Source organism: Schistosoma mansoni, chromosome 3 (genome assembly GCF_000237925.1).
Source record: "Schistosoma mansoni strain Puerto Rico chromosome 3, complete genome".
NCBI lineage: Eukaryota > Metazoa > Platyhelminthes > Trematoda > Strigeidida > Schistosomatidae > Schistosoma > Schistosoma mansoni.
Window position 1 is genome coordinate 11404018 of NC_031497.1, and position 18409 is coordinate 11422426.

The 18409-nt window shown below is 33.6% G+C and overlaps 1 protein-coding gene across 1 annotated transcript in view; it reads left to right on the top strand.

The window, feature by feature from the left end:
• Smp_105930 (putative programmed cell death protein 11 (pre-rRNA processing protein rrp5)) overlaps positions 1–18009 on the top strand; it is a gene marked incomplete at both ends in the record, with an annotated part of 35376 nt that extends 17367 nt beyond the window's left edge. The window contains 9 exons of the mRNA XM_018799213.1: positions 352–806; positions 3158–3521; positions 4506–4619; positions 5458–5571; positions 7245–7972; positions 8629–9185; positions 15348–15520; positions 17273–17419; positions 17922–18009. Coding sequence (XP_018651024.1) covers positions 352–806; positions 3158–3521; positions 4506–4619; positions 5458–5571; positions 7245–7972; positions 8629–9185; positions 15348–15520; positions 17273–17419; positions 17922–18009 — 2740 coding nt within the window. The remainder of the gene's footprint in view (positions 1–351; positions 807–3157; positions 3522–4505; positions 4620–5457; positions 5572–7244; positions 7973–8628; positions 9186–15347; positions 15521–17272; positions 17420–17921) is intronic.
• Between the last annotated feature and the right edge of the window lie 400 nt (positions 18010–18409).

Below are 18409 nucleotides of genomic sequence, written 5' to 3' on the forward strand. Positions count from 1 at the left end.
GATATATCACATAGTTCTGATAATCTTCGTTTTCTTATTACACTATTATTATTGTCAATGAAATATTCCGTAAATTGTATTCTTTGAAAAAAATGAATTTACATCAATTCACTTCAAATTATATTTTTAAATTGTTTTCTTTTACTTTTCTACTAATGTAATGCCAGTTAGGTTTATCCAGTCCACTTAACCAGGTGTTTACATTGTTTTGTTATTTGTAAGTCTTACAAATCTATTTATCTAGTTTTTGGTACTCAATCGTTTGAATGAAGTTAGTACGAATTATTTGCCTGAATTGAAAACAAGATATATATCAATTGCAGTGACAGTTTTCAATCTTTTCATTATTAGATCATTCGAACAAGAAAACAGTTCAACGAAGTTGCAATTGTGTACTTTAACAATTTATGATCCAATTGAAGATAATCAGATAAAGACGACTTCAGATAAACAAAACAACTCAAGCAGTATAACTAATGAAGAAAACATTGGTGGCATATTAAAAAAATCAAATCTTATTACTTTTCAAGCAGGTGAACAAATTTCTGATCTCTACTTTGTTAGTATTTCTTCTCAAACAGCATTTTTCGCTGTTGGCTCAATTAAAGGTCCACATGTATATTGTCATTTGATCAATTGGGATAATACTGTTAAATCTATTAGGACATTTTCAAGTCATCCACCTGAGGTTGGTGCAAAAATTGAAAGGATCGCAACTGTTTTATTCTCTTACCTTGATGACAAAGTAATTCTTAAACGCAAAAATATGGGATTTCGTTCGAAAATCTCAGAAATCACCTTTCTTGGTAAGCATACTATGTCTACTTTTTCACTCTAATTAAGCAAATATATATAATGTATGATTTGTCGTTTGTTTATTGGTTTTACATTCAGTAAAATCCTAAACTATTCATTTTGTTTATCATTCATGTATATATATAATTAATGTCAACGGACTACGGGAACGATTCCGTAAATTTCAGTCCATGTTAATCTAATTGTACTGGTAGTACAAACAAATTAACTAACAGGAAAAAGAGTATAACTTATGGTACAACTAAGATCATTACTTAAAATTATTTCATCAGCAGATACAATCATTGTCTTTGATTGTCTCACAAAGATTGTTTGTATAGATTCTGACCATGTTCTGGCTTTCATATCACCTTAATAACATATAGCGAAGCATATATAGTTACTGTAGGAACATTGTCAAGTATTCTCTCATTTAAAATGTCTGGATCACTACCTTTTGTTAATATCAGACGTCAATAAATTTTACCGAATATTTTCTTTTGATAGTTTCCAACGTTTCCAGTCAAAAGATTTCACAATTCTAAGCATATCTCGTCACTACTTCAAACATCCTTATCTTATTCTGGTTATAACACTGAAGGTCACAACTATTTTTAGAAATGTGGAGATTATGTTTTCCGTTTCTCAAGTACTTTTTCTTGAATTTGTTTGGTGCTTACTAACTGGCTCTTCTTATCTCGATTGACCTTAGTGTTCTTCTATTGTTCTGCTACTTCCTACTGTAGATTTTTCTGTTTATCATACAAAGACAATATTAACATAGGACACATACTTTAGCATATAACCTTATGACTCATCTCTATTTGTTTATAGTTCTTTTGGGCTAAAGTACAAAATATAGTCGACATTTCATTTAGGTTTTCTAATTTTAATCAGATTAATGACCTTCATACTGTATTTGTGTATTTGTATTTAGATAAGTTGTACATTTTCTTGTAGTTTACCATTTCCATATCCAATGTTAATGTTCGTTAGTTTGTACATATTATAGTGTAGAGTTGATTTGAACCTTAAAAAATTAATGGGTATCTTCTTTTGGTGACCATCTCCGAGTTTATTGTTCTATAAAAGATTTTCCTCTTAAGCAACATTCTGTTCATTATCAGTAAACTTATCTGGATATGAGATTTCAGAAACTGTAACTTACGATTTTCATCTAATACATTCTTAAAATGGATAATAACTGAACAAGTGTGGTTAAAAAAAATCTATTATTATTCCGTAAGCCATTGCAGAAGGAAGTGGAAATTTTTGGTGTTAAAATTGCTCAAACGAAATGAAAATGTGTCAATCTTATGAAGGATGATTTTTAACGATTTGATGAGACGAAATTTTCGATTGTTAAAATCAATAAGTGGAATGTGAATTGTTAGATGAACACAATGATATGATGTGGTTGGGTGATATCTACTCACGAGATCAAAGTACCGGCGATGAGACTAGTTTATGGACTAACTAATCAGATTTAGGAAAGTAACTTGAGTTTTGGCGCGTAATTCACTCGTCCATGTGGTCAGATGACACATTGGCATTATATCTGATGTCAGTTTGTAATGAAAACGCCAACTCTTAGTTCTAATTCCTTACACCAAGTCAAGGCTTTATTTCGATTCTAGTAAGTGGTCGACGTTTTCAAGGCTACTTTAATGTCTCTGAAGGGTTGTGCATAAAATGTGGTCTCGCCAGCAGAATAAACATCATCAAATATCATAGGCGATTAGTTAAAATAAGCTTGTACACTACTCATTACCTATTCAATTAAAACCTGACTGCAAGGCTTAATCTTTGGGCATCCCATCAGTTATCAGTGTACATTTTTGAGGGAGTTTGATAACAGTCTCTATGCAAGTATTTATTATCTGTTGGTTTACTTTCACTACACTGTAAATTATTATATACTTTCAAATGAATTATGATTTGGACGTGATTGACGCATATCACTGTGTGGAAGTATTCATCTTCTGACATCGGTTTCGTTTTGTAGCGTTTGACGTTTTCTTTCTTACAATTTTCAAAATCTTGTATTTTCCGTCATGAGTTTGTTAAAGGTTTTTATATTCAACATCACCTTGAACAAATTTATTTGTCTACTGACAGAAACTAATCCATAACATTTTCGAAGTGATTAATTACCCTATTATGAATTAAATAAAACTGTTAGTCATACTCCACTTACTTATATTTCGAAAACCAGTTGTATTATTTTATATAGTTCACTCGATAAGTTAGACGATCAGTTTTATTTATGGGTTACTAGAGTTGTTTATTGTGGCTTTTTAATTACATTAATTGATTATTATCCCTCTTTGCAGTAATAATATGCTTTTTCATAATCTCACAGATAAACCAAAAGTATCCGTTGGAGAGATAGTCTGTGCACAGGTATCCCGTTTAAAATCTGACTATTGGACAGTTTTTCTACCTGGTCGTGCTAGTGGACGCTTGCATGTCACTGATATGAATCATTTGGATTTAGATGTTAAACCATTGGATTTAGCTGAAACGTCCGATGCTTCTGCGTTATCGTCTTCATCATCAAGAATTTTTAATATTCACGAAAACTCGAACCAGATTAAAGCACATTATTTCATTACTTGTCGAATTGTAGATCAATGTCAAAGTGTCAATACGAATTCTGATGATATCTTTGATACCAACGATACCAATGAAGTTATATATTTCGTCTCTAATAAAGTCAGACTGTTGTAAGTACATTAATGTTTTTCTTATAAAATAGGTTTGTGTAAATATTTGCAACGCTTCCTTAACAGAAAAAGCTCATTTTTCAGGTACTTGAGTATAAGCCACACTAGGTGTAGCTGTAGAGTACAAAGTACAGTGTTTTCAGGAATACATGTGATGAAGAGTGGCAAGTACTTTCTTTATAGTTATAAATAAGACATATTTTTTGCATTGGAAACTTATTCAAAGTGTGATATTCACCAAACATTTCATAAGCATGTTGGAAACATCCTCCTAAATAAATTATCCTCTAGTTGTGCGAATTGGATACGAGATAACGTGACTAGGGTTATAAGAATAATAACCAAATTCCAAGAACTACAGTATCTGTTGAAAGAATACTATTCAGTAGACGTTTAGAAAGCTACTTTTTTTATTCATCATAGGGCAGAAGGACAGAGAGTAAATCGAACATAATTCACACCATTTAAAATGTTATTCCCCATTTCAATGCTCACCCTTATTTATATACGCCTTTTCAGTGGTCGTTCTTTTGATAGTCGCTTTTTTGCTCGTGCCCTTTTGATTGAATATCGTAATTCTTTTTTTATCACTCCAACCCTTTTATCTTCGTTTGATTTAAGCTTTTAGCTGTAGTGTATGTTTTATATATGTTTTGGCGTACACAGGACCTATAAAAATGCCAATTCATTGTTGAAATCCAGTTGACGACTAGTCACAGTAATTCCATTTTACTTGACAGTCACTATCAACTCATCCATAGCAAGGTATTAATAGTGTATGAAAAAGTTATTATTTCCAAATTTAAGTAGTATATCGTTCTAAACAATTGATATCCGATTAAAGTAAACAAATAATTAAATTATTGGAATAGATTATTTAATGTTGCCAAATATACTTACATTTAAATGAATGTTGTATGTGTCTTGTGTTGCACGCTTTAGATTATGTTATTTTACCAATTTCTTTAATTTGTTCGTCAATAGACGAGATCCTGTTGAATCAAGCACTGTACAGCAGTCAGTTAATAAACTACCTGATTTTGATGTACCAGTTGATGGATTTGTTAAGACTGTTCGTCCACATGGACTTGTATTGTGGTAAGTTGTTTCAACTGTTGTTCTATTCTATATGAACATGCATATATATATGTATATACTTTAGTAAAAAGTTTGCTCCAATCAAACGTGTCATCGACTTTTTAGATGTTTCTGTTTCTCGATAACTCAGTAAAATATAGGAAACAAGGTATTTTATATGTGATTAATTTTACTTTGTTTTATTTATATAAACAAATTTTGTATTATTTATGCGTCAAATAAAGTAACCAGCAAGAGCAGTATAGAATAAGCATCAAAAAATTCAGTAGTCGAACAAGGGTTCAATGATTTACATAAACTGATTGGATTTTAAACACCTGTTAACCAAAGTTTCTGGTATACGTTACATTTACTCACTAACCAACTGGATGTTGCTATCAGAAAGAATTGAAAGTAGACGAAGTTTTAAGATTTTTCTTCCAATGTTTGATTGTGGCCCATAATGATATCAGCTGTTGTTGGGGGGTTCATGTAGACCTAGAAAATCAGAAATCTGCTTTTAGATAGTCAATATATGCAATTAATATTTTCAATTTAAACATAATGTGTTTAAATTCTTAGTTTTTAGTTTTCATCTGATTGTAGTTAATTGGTAATTTCTTAGATTATCACGTGAAGTTGCCTTTTAGTAAGGTTATTTAAATGTATTTGATGGAAACTATTTAGTCTGAAATGTTTTTTTGTAATTTTTTAGGGAATTTAGAACCCCTACACATTTTTTAGTTGTTTTATAAATAAATAGATGGTTTCGAAATATATAATGTTTTGATATCGTAATCACATCAACAAAGTTATTTATGAATCTCATATTTATTTTCTCAATTTTTTAAAATTCTAGTTTATCTCGAACTACGGATATTCTAGTTCCATTTCCCCCTGGTTTGAAAAATCACCTGAGTGTTTGTGGAATCCGATTTAAAGCTGGTGATCATCTTCTTGTTTGTCCTAGGAGGTATAGTTAGTTTTTGAGTGTTCATTGTAATTTTGTTATGACTTATCGTTAATTGTTATGACTGTTTCACCAACTGTTATGCCTGGTTGTTTCTGATTGTTAGGTCAGAATCGCTTATTACTTATACCTGTAAACGAAATACCACTGAAATTCCCACAGCATGAAGTAAGAACACCAAGATTAGTACAAATGAAGATTTAATCCCAAATACGACGATCAGACATAACAGTTGGCGACTCAATCATAACAATTGACGACGGGGATGGGATGCATTGGAATAGTTTAGCTGTCTTGTCTTTGTGTCACCGATGCTTCGTTCCGTTCGCCGATTTTTAGGTGATCTCGTAATCTCTTCAAACATAGCAATTTGGCTCGTCATTTCAAGTGGGAAATACAATCTAAAGGTAAAAATGGGCACTTTTAACACGAAAACGAGAAATTCAAATTTCTGTAATAAAATTACAAAAATAAGACGTTAACCAAGTGATTTCTGGGGATCTAGCATTTCAAACACCTCCCTTTTTAATAGCTCACGTTCTTAGGGTCCACCTGCATCTTGACCACTTGTCGCCGTTGTCGAGGTGACCATCTGAGACGCAATTCGATTTGTTGTTTTTCTTCTTCTTGCGTAGAGACTTCGGGTAGATTAAAGGTATCCAACAGAATTTCTAGTGAAAGATTTCCCTTTGTCGATGTGCGAACTGGGTACTAGCCGTTCACACAGCTGGTTTCGGTGTCGAGTCCACCTGGCTCTTCCCGCCTCTAGCTCGTACATGACCTTGCCTGGCCTTTCGGCCACACAGGCTTCATTCCAGGGACCATAGTTTGCTCTGCAGTCTCGAGAAAACACTAGACATCCAACCTCGTACGTTGGCAGCTTTTTAAACTTAGTCTTTGATGGTGGTGTGGTTCTTGTAAGCACCAGGTTGTGGATCGTCCCCAAACTTCTTCTCATGAGAATGTCTTCTGAGGACTTCTCTGGTAGCATATCAGTTGGTTGTCGTTCGATAAATGAATAAGAAGTTCTGTAGTGTTTCTAGCATCCCAAACAAATTTCTTGTTCTTTACCACTGGGCAGTTACCTATTTTTATTGGTATGTCTTTAGGTAGTTCTATGTTCCCACTTTCATCATAATAAATTTTTGTTGTTTAGTTCTCTTATAATTTGGGCATATTAAAATTAACCATGGGTACATAATATTTTGTGCTGATTGACTAGTGTGATCGATTGATCGATTAACTCACCATCGAATGCTAGCTACTTTCATTAATCACTACAACTTAATATCTCAAATATATAAGTGTTCGTGCTATGTCAATAAACGTGTGTGTATGATGGTTTATTTCACTATTTATCTTGTGAAAATTTTCACAAAATTTCGACTCATTGCTAAACAGTTAAGCTATTTAGCAATTATAACTCAATAGTTTAACTACCATTTAAACAGCTGGAAAGACGTAATCAATTAATTCACAAGCTATTAAAAGATTCATATTCTCTAAATCAGTTGACATTTAAATTGTTAATGTGATTTCCAGGTAGCTTGTTTTTATTCATCGTTCATTCGTGCCTAAATACAGTTGATTGTCAAAGTATAGTATGAAAGAAGTCCTTCCCATGTTAAAAATATTGTGTTCATCTACTTATTCACTTCACCCTCCCCCTCTTTTAGGCTCGTCAATGATCATCTCGTCGGTGAATTAGTTTGTGATAATTCTAATAATTGTGAACACCTTACGGAGGATTGTATGGATGAGCTTGTTAAAAAATTACTCAATGAAGTATCCAATAAAAAACACACTAGTGAATCACAAAAACGAGAGTTAATTTTTCATGATAATTTGGACGAAACATCTAACAGTTTAGAGTTAATTAATTGTGAACCGACTTCAAATGAGCCTCTAATTGGCGAAGAGAATATGCCAAAACAGAGCAAAAAGAAAAAAACCACGACGAAAACAATAAAAGAACATTCTATCGTTACTCAACAACATGACGACAGCCATTCACGTAAAAGAAAACTTACTGACTTAGATGAATCAATTCAGTCGTCATTAAATGATGAAGAGATGTTCAACTCTAAGTCAACTTCCATATCAAAGAGTTCTAAGAGAAAACAACCTCGTCTAGACGACGAAACTAATTTACTTAACAATGATTATATGAATAATGTAAAAATTAAGGTCAAAAGTAAAAAGTCTGTAAATAAATTACCATCATCATTTGTATCTTTGAATGGTGAAAATATTTTCTCTAAAAATTTACTTAAACGTTATGAAAAATTTATGTATCCTGAGAATGAAAATGGATTTGATGGTGAAATACAAACGCATAAAACATTCGAATCAACAGATTCAAACAATGATGAACATTTGGATATTGAGAGAGAAGATAAAAGTGGTAAATAAACGTTTTTGTTCTGATTTTTTAGAAAAGTGAAGTCCATTGTTTCAGGGTTACTTTAACACGCTGGTGCTTTAGAATTCAAACTTATTGTTAGAATGTTGAAAAGAAACTACATCATTCTAAGAGAACTAAGATCTGAATCCATATTTTTATAAATAAAAAAAATGATTGGATCTGGTTTTATGAATAATAATATTCAGCCGTGTTGGCTCATGTATAGATCAGTCTGATTTCTTGTACCAGGATTCTCAACTGAGAAGAGTTTTTTCAACTATTCAGAGTAATAAATTCGCAACTGCAAATGTGATTCATTTGACATAGTATACACAGAAAATTCTAGTGAGTGGATCAATGTAACTATACTAAGTACTGATAAGCTCAGTAGATAAAAATTTACTGGCTTTTGCTTTCCAAGTTCTTTGTAGACGGTTATCCCGTTGTAGTCAAATAATACTATGAGCATTTCGGAACTTAAAGACTTCACTGTTGTATAATCTTCCATTCATTATGGCCATATCCTTTTAATTTTGTTCAGCATCCTCAATACTCCTTATCAGTGTTTTCAAATGTCTTGTCTTTGGTTAATAAGTAGTTAAATAACAAATATCATCTTTGTCTATAATAACTCCCGCCGTTTTTACTCCTCGTAGAAAGTCAAGCTGCCAAGGAATGGCGTTTACGGGAGATGGAGATGCGTAAAGCTATGTTAGCAGAATTAACCACTGAACAACAATGTCTTCCTAAAGGACAATTACATCCACAAACCACAGAAGAATTTGAATTAGCCGTTCGTAATATGCCATCAAATGAATTTTGTTGGATTGCTTATATGACACACATATTGTCAAACAAAGTAGATCATCAGTCTGTTAGTAGTAGTCTTAACAAAGGAGTTATTGATGCTAGAGCAATTGTTGAACGTGGACTACGTGCTATATCAAATTCTACTAGTAATCAACTGACAAAACAATCTCGTTTACTCACATCGTATTTAATTATGGAGGCGAAAGAATTGGAACGTCTCACCTGTCTTCAGAAACAACAACAATATCATTTGTCATCTTCAACATCTATGTCAGATCTAGTAATAGAAATTAATCATCAATCAAAACGTGTTTCTCAATTACTAACCCAATTGTTAAATTTAAATCAAGCTCCGTTTATTAGAAAAGCTATCGATACTCTTTCAGATATTGGTCATCATACTGTAAGTTTTCATCTTTTTATACTAGTATTATGTTCATAGTATATTTGAAATTCTGTATTTATTTTAACGAAGGCTTTCATCGGTACCACTGTTCTTATGAAAATTTTTTAAAAAGGTATCATGGTTTCTTACTAAAAAATTCACTCTGTATTGTTAGTGCGATAAAATGCTGATTACATGTGCATTTCACCATACTTCACTCTGTTTTTTTTTACAAAGCACTGTTGATGTTCACACCTGAACTGAAACACATTACGTTTAGCTTCAGACGCTCAACTTTTTATTCACTTTAGATGCGAAATTGTGATAGCCACTTGTTTGTTCAACGCGGATGATTCTATCATTAATAGAAAGGTTTTGATTTACATGGTTGTTGATTTTAGGGAACGAGGTCTAATCAATCTTTGTCCGTCTTGTGCAGATTTCCTCGATATAGTCACTATGATACTGTAATATAAACAACGGGAAAAATCAAACCTTATCTAATAATGGCTTTAATATTTTGACGCTACTTCAAAGTATTTTTTATGACACACAACTAGTGTATGAGAATGTCATGTTCATACTCAACCTAGTTAATATCCATAAATTTAGCTTTCAGAAATTGAGATTTATCTTTCCAATTTGCCATTGATCCTATTTCAATTTTCCAAGAGCACCAGCAATTATCTATTTAAAAAGCAACTAACTAGCTGCTTACTATTAGGCAAGTATATATGGCATTGTTCTGCAAACTGTTGAATGGATGTTAGAATCTCTTAAAGTCTGAGTACACAAGCTAAAAATGTAAATAAGGAACCTTCTGTCTGAGACATCGGTTATATAAAAAAGATGTTTAGGCGGTATCGCTAAAATACTGAGTTTTTCTTCATGATTAACTATTCGAATTCACATAGTTAACATGTTTGTAAAATCGCTGACTATACATTGTCCTCTACCAGATGCCTGCAAAATAAGGACAAACTTTTCCTCGATATTGTGGCCCCCACTGATACACTGAGAGGAATTACACCCTAGAATTATTTGTTAAAAATTGTATACCATTGGGAAGGTCCTTAAAATTTTGGAAACATTATACGACCACATATCATTGATCATTTTAACCAACACAATACCTTTTTTGATGCCGTAAAACTTTAAGTAGTCTCTACTATTTTAGAGACTATTTCATTCCATTGAATCATACGAAAATGGCATCGCTTTAATTTCTAGTTGAAATTTCTTTTGTTCCACATCACATTCGAGTAGAATAAATAGGATAAAATAAATTATACTTCCAATGAAAACATGTCTCATCTCTATGTGTTTATTGTAAAACGCATACACTTTGTTTCACTCTAAATGATAAACGCTTATAGCATTCATATATTTTTAAAAAACAGTTATTAAAATCAAGTACATATTAACCCATACTTGTTCTATGAATGAAATTATTTATGTTACACTGTTTTCTTTTCTTAGTTGCATGCAAAGAATTACTATTTTCAAAAATTAACTTGTCAGTACATTAATATAGACATATTCTTGATACATGTAACAATCATACAATTATTGTTTCTACTTTTAATCAGTATTTTAACAATGTAATGCATTTATTTACCTCTCTATTCATAAGAAGAATTTCGTTTAAAATATATACACATAGATGCATACAAAGGAAATTGACATGTTGAATGATTGACAGTCGTGTATAATATCATGTTTTCTTTTTCCATTGGTTTAATATTTCCATGTTTCATTAACAAAAAAAGAGAAAAACAACTGCGCATTCTTTGTTTTAAAACATAAAGAAATTATGGTTTCTCAATAGAGATTGTTTAGAAAGGAGAAGTGTGTAGATAAATTTTGTTAATATTGGTTTCACCTTCTCAATTGATCATGTTTATTTGTATCCAGGTGTTCTTTGATAGTTATCAATAACACAAACAAATTATAATTGTGATTTTAAGTGTTTTTTTTAACTTCTCTGCTAACCAGTGTCAACACATCGTTACGCTTGTTATTCGGCCAGGATTTCACAATGATTTGTCGAGTCGGTTGAATGGACTTAGCGAAGTATGTAGGACTGTACTGTAAATCCGCGTACTTCCTGTTTTCAACATCTGGCATATGTCAGTAAGCTAGACTATTGGTTGCTCAAATTTTTTGGCAACTTAAATTTGTAGAAATTCAATAGACATACTGATATTCAAACACTAAACAAATAGTAGTAGTACAAAAAATTATAAATATTTTGCAGGGGTATCATTTTTTATTTATTTTTCCTAAAAATGATCAGAATTCTTTACATATTTGCCACTTTCCAATATATCATTTAGTAAAAACACTGGCATTTATCTCTACTTATATCGAATTAAGACAGTTCTGTAAGGTTACTACTTTTTATTCATTCTTTATCTTGTTTAATACATGGATTTTATTTGTGTATCTGATAGTAGCGGGAGTGATTTGTCAGTGCAATTTGTGCATTGAAATGTATATGTTCTGTGTAACAATAATAGTAGTAATAATAACAATAAAGTGCAAATACTATCATTAATATTTTTCCTTCTCCAATTTAATCTAAATTTATCAAAGGATATCCAAGATGTTTTATTTATAGGATTATTACATTCATTGTCTTCTTAATTACTAGTTGTTTTTTGTTATGAATCTCCATCAACAACAACCTCGACTATTATAGTTATTAATATGAATAACTACAACCCAATAAGTATTTGTTTGCATCGATATTCATTATTACTTCGAATACATCAATAGTTAACTTCACGATTAAATCTTGTTTATATATATATATATATATATATATATATATCGAGAGTTGATTCCAAAGTTCTAATGAGAAGCTATGACCAGTAGAGTTCATCACCGTTAAATGTGAAGCAGTTATCTGCCGAGTAGATTGGAAGATGATTGTGTGATATTCTAAATTAGTTGAATTTAAACATACAAACTATTGGATGCCGGCCTAGTGGTCTGGAGGTTAGGCGTTCGCGTGGAAAATCAACCCAGTGATGGGGTCGTGAACATGCTCTAGTGTATCCCATACTCAAACAAAATGACTGTATAGTGCTCCATTTTTTTCATTAGCTGTTCAGCTAAGACATGTCGTGGATACTGAATGTAAGATTAACAGTTATTGAAGTAGTTCATAAATTTGAAAACCGTTCACCAAATAACAGATAATATTTACTTAGTTGTTTTCATGGCCCCCAAATACCCTGGTACGGCTGAGAGTGGGGAGAGTCTGCTCTCCCTCTCGAAATGCTCTCATATGGCCACACGAATATATAGCCTCTGCCAGGGAAGTCCTACTCACTGCCTTCTCGTGGCGGGGGTGTTGTTCACAAAAGTGAGAGGACGAAAAGCGAATGTCCGGCGCTTTAACCGGGTCGATGGACACGGAATGTTCACCTAGGGGAGTTGGAAAACCCTGATTCCAAACCAATGGTGCACATGGGCTCCAATATCCTGAGGGAACAGATGGCGTATGAACCCATTGTTGGTCACCGGCTACCATGAGACTGCATCTCCTTACGATGCTCCACTGCCTTGTGGACTAGACCTTTAGGTCAAAGGCTCCGTGTGTGGCCCCCTAAGAAAACCACCTGCTTCAGTCTGGGCACCTGGGCAGTATCACAGTCCTCACACAAATCGAATGAGATTTGTGAGGCGCATATTTATCTGGTGCTTCCTTGTACCAATATTTATGTGTTTAAATAAATAATAATAAATGAGTTGTTTTCGTGAATCACTTGTGAACAGCGTTCGCATTTGTTGTTTGAGGTTTCTAGATTTGACTGAGTTGTGTATCATGATCGTGAAATGTAAGATATAGTGACTAAAGTTCCAAGAGTTAGTAAATGAAAAGAAGTCAACTTCTAAAACCTAGTACTTGTTCGGCAACACTTCAGTGTATGATGCCCTCTTGTGACAATCACAGCGGAAACTGTTTAATATAGTGTCTAAAATATTGGCTTCAATAATACTTCGACGCCTAACCAAAGTTCGTGAAGAGCAGACTAGAGAAAACCAGGCTGTTTTTCGACCTGGACGTGGTTGTGTAGACCAGATATTCACTCTACGTCAGATCCTAGATTATAGACACACATTCAGACGTCCCACAGTCGTAGTATTTCTCGACCTTGAGACGGCACTTGACTCTGTTGATTGTTAGGTTCTGTGGCAGTGTTTGTCACTGAAAGGGGTACCAAAGAAGTACATTAACCTCATAAAGGCTCTCTACTCGAACACAACTGGCCGAATTAGAGCTTATGGCGAACTGTCATCAGAATTGATTACCTCAAGTGGTGTTTATCAGGGCTTTCCACTCTCTCCCTATTCTTGTTTAACTTTATCGTATAACGTGCTATTAGAAATAACAATTTCTTCATCCCAATTTATAGGGGTTTAACTTCTACCAGGAGATTCACTTGTTGACTTAGAATACGCCGATGACATAGTTTTATTTGGTGAAGACGCTGACAAAATGCAGAGTCTTCTGACCACTATAAGCAACAATACAGGCATGTTCAGGATGTGATTCTTCCCCTTGAAATGCAAAATGTTACTTCATGATTGGGTTGCATCGACACCTGAACTAATGAAGGGAGTGAAGTAGTTGAGCGTGTTGACGGCTTCACTTATCTTGGGAGTCTCATCAGCCCTTGTGGTCTGGTGTGTGGCGAAATCTCAGCACGAATACAGAAGGATCGTCTAGCTTTTGCCAACTTGCGTCATTTATGGCGTAGGCGAGATATCCGTCTAACAACCAAAGGACGGGTTTACTGTGCTGCAGTTCGTTCCGTCCTACTTTATGGCAATGAAACATGGCCGACAAGAGTAGAAGATATTCGTAGGCTACTGGTATTCGACGATAGGTGTCTTCGAAGCATTGCTCGTATATCCTGAAACAAGTAAGTAAAGCAGTTGTTAGGAAACGGGTACAAGGTAAGGATGGCGAATCGATTGATGAGATGGCTGGGACACGTATTACGTATGCCCAAACACCGACTGTCCCGACGTGCAATGTTTTATGGAGTAAGAGAAGGTTGGAAGAAAGCTAGGGGCGGCCAGACCAAAACGTGGCACAAATCCATGAAGTCACTGACAAGTGGACTGAGCCATGTTGGTAGATGTAGACTACTTAGTTAGGATCCGTGAGATGATAACCGATGGTTAGAGACCTTGAATGACATGGCTCAAAATCGTTTGCAATGGCGAAGGTGCATCCACTCTTTGTATTCTCCCAAATTCTAATCTTCTGAATTCTTTATGGGATTTTAATCGACAACTGCATCTCTGTGCTAATGTTGTGTGGTAACTCGAACTGATGTACGTACGTACGAAGCTCTACGTTGTGACTGACTGACTGGTGGTGTTGTTTAAGAACAAGTCTGTATCATTGTGTGTACTTTGATGTTATGGAATCAAATAGTTTGAGTTATTGATAGCTTTATTTTAATAGGCTATAGATATGTTTTCGTATTTGTTTTAAGCACTATTCACGTGTTGTAGGGCCTACAATGAAGCTTATATAGTTGTTTGACATAAATGGTCAGATCAAGTAAACAAACCGTTTTCTACTTGCCTTTATTTTTCAAAACTTTGGGAAACGTGTAACACATCCTCAGCTATCATTCATCCTAATCTCCTATTCTAGGATAAGTTGTCAGCTTGTAAACCAAAATTCTTAAAAAATCGATACTATTACATCTACACCATTATTAATTTATTATTCTACAATCTTAACGCTTCATTTTTCTAACGCCTTTATTTCGTGTACTGTTGTGGGTACAATTAGTTTTTGTGCTATCTTTTCCTGCGTTAATTTCTTCCGTGTGTTCTGTAATAGGCTGTAGTTACTTGAAGCTACATGCAGCTGTTTCATATTCTTTCTGTTCCCTATCTATCAGTGTACCAGTGTCTGAACACTCCTTGGTTTAATTCCAAGTGAAAACAATCCCATACTTTTCGATTTCCAGTGTTTTAGTAACTGTTGACTTGTAATGAACAACCTTTAAATTCAACTAACAGTTCTTGACCTAAATATTTCTGCTTTATCTTACTAGTAATTTTTCAAAGTATAACTGATATTTATTTGAACTCCAAGTGGATCCCCACAGTTTGCAATTTATTGTTGTATTTCTACTCATTTTATAGCGCGCTGAGGAATTAGCTCGCCGCCAAGTCAAATCTTGTCCAAACGATGTAGACCATTGGCTTTCACTTATAAGAGTTCGATTTCGAGCTGGTAATGTTGAAGCTGCTCGAGAAGCTCAACGAAATTCGGCCTCACTGTTAAAATCGTCTCTTCTTCCACAACTTGCTATTGGGTGAGGTGTTGCAACTTTATTGTTCTTTTTAATTTATTTTTCATCATGTTTATACTTATTTACTCGAAGAACTAAAATAACATTTATTACTCATTTTGGAAAATTTAGGTGCAAACTCGATATAAGAACAAATATATATATATTAATTACATCCTTACCTCTTTTGGGGTATTGGCAATAGCTACGAAGTACTTTTTCCCACTTCATTCATTAGGTTTTCTGTTGAAGGAAAAATAAATTGAAATGTCACTGAAATCTGTTATGTAATTCACTAACTGTTTATATTTAAAATTGACTGATCACTAGGCGGTGACTAATGTCGTGTATGCCAAGTCTTTTAGTGCTGATTGAATTCTGTCAATCAAGCTGCATTCTCACAACTAGTCGAAATGTCTCAATATCGCGCTTTCTATATTGAGATTTAAGGTGGTCGGGGTTGATCGACAAGAAACCCTGGACCTATGTTTCTCGCTATTTAGGACCAATTTTAAATGCATCTTAGTCCTTCATGCCAGTCACAGCTTAGGTAGCTCTGTGGTAACAACTTTTTTCGTTAATCTGTGTGACACGGTACCGAATCCTGCAGGTGTTATCAGCCCCTTCAAGAGAACAGATACATCTTGCTGATGAGTGATAAATACCACGAAACCTAGATCTAGGGTTTCCTGTCGACTACCTTCAACCACTACCTTACTAGTTGTTTATATAGTGTGATATGTAATATAGATTAAGTTTACTATTCTAGATAACGTTCTAATTTTGTTAACATACTTCAGAAAGGAATGGAAGAAATCTAAGTCAGAACTCATTATTCGTTCGATGATTACCACTTGTTGATGTTTGTAAATGTATGTCTATAACTTGCAAATTCTTCCCCCAAAGCTTTGAAAATTGGTCTGTGAAAGTCATCTAGCTAGTTCCAAGTGATTCGAAGAATCTTTGGTTTTCTTATTTGAATTTGCACCCAATCAATCGAAATGGTTTTTAAATGTTTAAATCAGTTTAATATGATTTACGTAATGTACAGATCAACAAAGTTGCTGTCCAACCATAGATACTGAGTCCTAATAGCGACTTGCTTTTGGAATGAGGTGAAGTTTAGACTTACTTGATATTGTTTACTTGAATCTCCCCATTGATGTTTAGGACTGCAATTGATCAGTCTCTTATTGGTATATGTGCATACTGTGCATATCGCCCTGAAATTGCTTTAACTTACAAGTATTATAAGCAAAGATGGATAATGGTTATCAGAACTCAGTAGCTGAGTGGCTTTTGAAGCGAATGGCACTGCGTTTCAGTCCCGGAGTGAACATCAACTCTGAGATTCAGGTACATCCAGCTGACTAGTCCCAAATAGGATGAAATGCGCGTCCTGCATTCCACCGCTAGCCACTATCCATCTTTGCTTAGAATGCTTGTAAATTAAGGCAATATCAAGGCGATACGCACAGTATGCACATATGCCAATAAAAGACTGATCAATTGCGGTCCTAAACATCAATGGGAAAATTCAAGTAAACAATACCAAGTGAATTTATATTTATAATTTAAACTCATCTCGTCGTATCCATGTGTTTTTCAGGCTCTCTGTTAATGATGACTAACTGAATCTATAAGTTTAATTGAGAAAAGTTTGGATTTTGTAAAACTAAATTTGTTTGCTTTATTCTCCACTGGTTCTGCTTAATATTATTTTTGTGCTTTGTTGTACATTTTTATTATCCGTCATATTTGTTTTTTTCTGTATAGTGTTGCGAGAATTGAATTCGAATATGGCGACGTTGATCGTGCAATACGCTTGCTACAAGAACAATTAACTGTTCATCCTAAACGTAAACTTCTATATGAAGAATGTATCAAATTATTAATAATGAATGGCAAAATGAAAGAAGCCAGGTAAAATATAATTACATCTTTAATGGAATTATTTATTTACCATCTAATCTAGTCTGGTTATCTTTTCATTAGCTGTACTAATACAAACACTGTGTCCTGGGGTTTAGTTAAACCATTGACCTATGAACCAACAATCTTATATTCTCTTAGTTGGTTTTCGATGTTCAACTACTGATTGCAGTCAATATGAATTTAGAAAATAGCCCTCCGGTATCGTAACTCATCTATTCAAAAATTTCATAAACCTTGTCCAAGTATCCTAGTTTGGCATACAATAGTTATTATTCAGCTATTAAATAAAGCTTAAGGTTTTTAGTTTTACTGTGAGTTTATAATTCGATTCTTATTGCATTCATATTCTCTGTGCCCACCATTTTCGTTTAACTGATTCAAATTATTCTCGATAGCTTAATTGGATATTTTCTTAATTTTGTTTCTATTATAAATTGACATTTTTCGCTTCGACCCCATTGATTTCTGTGTTTGTTTGTTTGTTTTTCAGAACTGTTCAACAACAAGCTGAGAAAAATCTAAAACCTGTCCAGTGTACCACGTTAAATTCGTTTTTTGAAGGTCAAGTGACATGTTAAACAAATTTATCCAATATATCAGATTTTCTTCTCTCATTTTGTAATACTACTAACACTGTGAATAAAAATTTTCGATAAAAAAATTCATCATTCTTAAAATAAGAAATGTGTGAATTGATTGTCCATTTGTGTCGTATGTAACTCAACGATATTGATAGCACACTATTATATTGTCTAATAGATCACATACATTAACTATTGATAGTTGACGGTGGACAAAAATGTTAAATAAAAAGTTTCAGGATTCTTGGGATTAAATTCATATTGGTGTTTTATACGTGGGTATTTTAAATAGTGATGTACGAATGATAGTATCTACATGTAAGATAAAAGTGTTACTATATTTGTGCTTAGAAAACTTTCTTGTACCTAGGAAGAATACTGTCTGATAGTGAATTTT